General features: G+C 32.7%; 1 protein-coding gene across 1 annotated transcript; it reads right to left on the reverse strand.

Moving 5' to 3' along the window:
* Positions 1-496: 496 nt before the first annotated feature.
* Positions 497-2,097, reverse strand: LOC106443024 (probable 2-oxoglutarate-dependent dioxygenase AOP1). The gene is made up of 3 exons (XM_048751048.1): positions 1,648-2,097; positions 1,086-1,422; positions 497-982 (listed from the first exon to the last, which is right to left on the reverse strand). The coding sequence occupies exons 1-3, from the start codon at positions 2,028-2,030 to the stop codon at positions 734-736; spliced, it is 969 nt and encodes a 322-aa protein (XP_048607005.1). The 5' UTR covers positions 2,031-2,097; the 3' UTR covers positions 497-733.
* Between the last annotated feature and the right edge of the window lie 390 nt (positions 2,098-2,487).

Consider the following 2,487-nt stretch of genomic DNA (forward strand, 5'->3'; position numbering starts at 1 on the left):
GTAAAATAAATTGAATTAGTGGGCATATATAGGTCATTTTGCAACTCTCGAAGAGATTAAGATTAATATATCCATTGTTTATAAATGACTTTTTAATAATTAATATAATTTCCGTTTGCAAGCATTTCCTCTTTCCTTTATACAAAGCCCTTACAATTGTTTCTTGTTCTTGTTATCTGTTTTACTTCTTACAGATATGTTTCTATAAATAATTGTTTTCATCTTGTTTTATTTTCTCCTAACCAAAATCCAAAAACTTATTATTTCTTAATTATCACTAGCTATCATTTTTCATTTTCTTTTCATTTTTGGGTACAAAAATTTTATATAATAACAACTAAATATATATTTTAATACTTTTAGACAATTTATTTTTGTATTTTATTTTGTTATTATACTATCATTTAAAGTGTGAAAACAAAATATTAAACTGTACATGGTAATATATATACATATATTAATGTTATATATAAAATATAACATAATATTTTATTTAAAATATGACTCCGTTTAAAATATATTCTGGGTCCTGCATGGGAGGGTTTTGTTTGAACAGCACTCCTCAGATTAACCATGTATTATGTGAAAACATATCAAATAACAAAAGCAGTTGATTGGTCGCTACACGAAAAGAAAAATACATCAAACCTAAACACACAAAAATATTATTGGATGGATTTAAACAATCAAACATAATTATACATTCCTTGCTGCGGATATATTAAATGATGCTTCAGAGAGCACAGAAAGCATGGAGAGTAGACTGAGCTGCAAACCCAGCTTCCGTGTTATAGAAGTCACGGTAATCATTGAATTCAAAGGGTTTGAACACACGTGGATGTTCTTCATCGATAAGTTCTTGAGGTGAATCTACGATAACTCCTGTTTTTGGAGTCGAGAACAGTGCAGTCGAATACCTTGTCTTCTTTGCTGTCATCAGGACTCGGTGATATGTAGAAGACAATCGACCATTCAAAAATGCCTGTAACATCAACGAGATATATGAAGACGATAGTTTTATACATATAGTGTATGTGGTGTGTATCGAAAATGTTACACATTAGAAGGAAGTTGTAAGAACTTACACACATAGAATCTCCAACCATGACGATGAAAGAATATTGATGAGATGGTTTCACTTTGAACCATTTTTCGTCTTTGGTCTGAATTTCTAAACCCTCAACTTGATACTGATGAAGTATTGTCATGATGTTCTTGTCGGTATGAGAAGGTAAACCGACTTTGGTCTCTACATCATCAACAACAGGAGGAGGTGGTGTATACTTCATCATCCGGAAAAGGTAATTTGTCGAATCAAGATGTTCGTTAATGTATTTCTTTATCCCGAAACTCTCCAGTATCATTCTTCTCACCATCACATCCAGTTCTGCTAATTTCTCAGAAACCCCATGCATCGTTTCACTATTGCAACACAAAATATATATATATATGAAAGGTTTTAAGGAACGTTTCAAATGCAAATAGTTGTACTGATCAATCAAATATATATGAGTTGAATTTCTTGGAAGGTTTTAAAGAAAAATTTCAAACACAAATAGTTGCGTTGATCAAACAAAGTGTTTAATATAGTCCCAAAAAAAATATTCATACAAATAATCTAATAAATTATTGACTTCACGATCATACCTAATTCTCTTGTTTCCATGGTCAGGCCATAGCTGCTGGGTAAAGTCCTTGACTTTCTCCGCAAGATTAGCATCATCTATCCCCAAACTCTCGTAAAGATTTCGGTTTAGATATCCATGATAGGGTTTTGCCGACACGTTTCTCTCTTTGGTCTGAATCGGTAAACCGAAAAGCTCTTCTATGGCTTCAAAAACAGACTTATCAAGCTCAGAAGACACTTTGTGAAAGAAAGCTTCAAAACAGCCATAGTCTTCTAAAGCTTTACGGACATCAGCCTTCACTTTGTCCCACTTTGAGGTTCCTGGTGTCAGGTTTTGATCCGAGAAATCAATAACTGGGAGTTGAATAGAGTCTGAAAGAGGAGGAAGAGAGTTTGAATCCATTTCTTGATTCTGAGAATTTTGATGGTGTTTTCCCTTTCTTGATTCTAGCTTAAATACTAATTTGTTATTTGATTTCTGGAGTCGTTTTTAGGTAGTATGATCGTTTTACACATGGTAGCTGTTTACGAATTAAAAAATTATGTAGTAATTGTGTTTGTTGAGACAGTAATGGCCCCATTTAAAATGTTTTTAAACGTGAATATCTTTGCTGATTTTTGGTTTATTAGTCAAAATAATACTATTGTTAATTAAGTAACGTGCAATCTTCAAATACCGAGTGATATTATTTTGCGTTTCCATTGACCTTTTCGAGATATGCATTTGGTAATACAAACATCCCCACTAAATAAGTACATGCTACTTTTGTTACCATGATCATGCATTCAGGCCATAGCTGTACGTAGGGTGTAGTCTTCGACTTTCTCAACATCATCTGCATCATCAATCCCCAAATTCT

The sequence above is a fragment of the Brassica napus genome, chromosome C3 (assembly GCF_020379485.1).
Source record: "Brassica napus cultivar Da-Ae chromosome C3, Da-Ae, whole genome shotgun sequence".
Taxonomy (NCBI): domain Eukaryota; kingdom Viridiplantae; phylum Streptophyta; class Magnoliopsida; order Brassicales; family Brassicaceae; genus Brassica; species Brassica napus.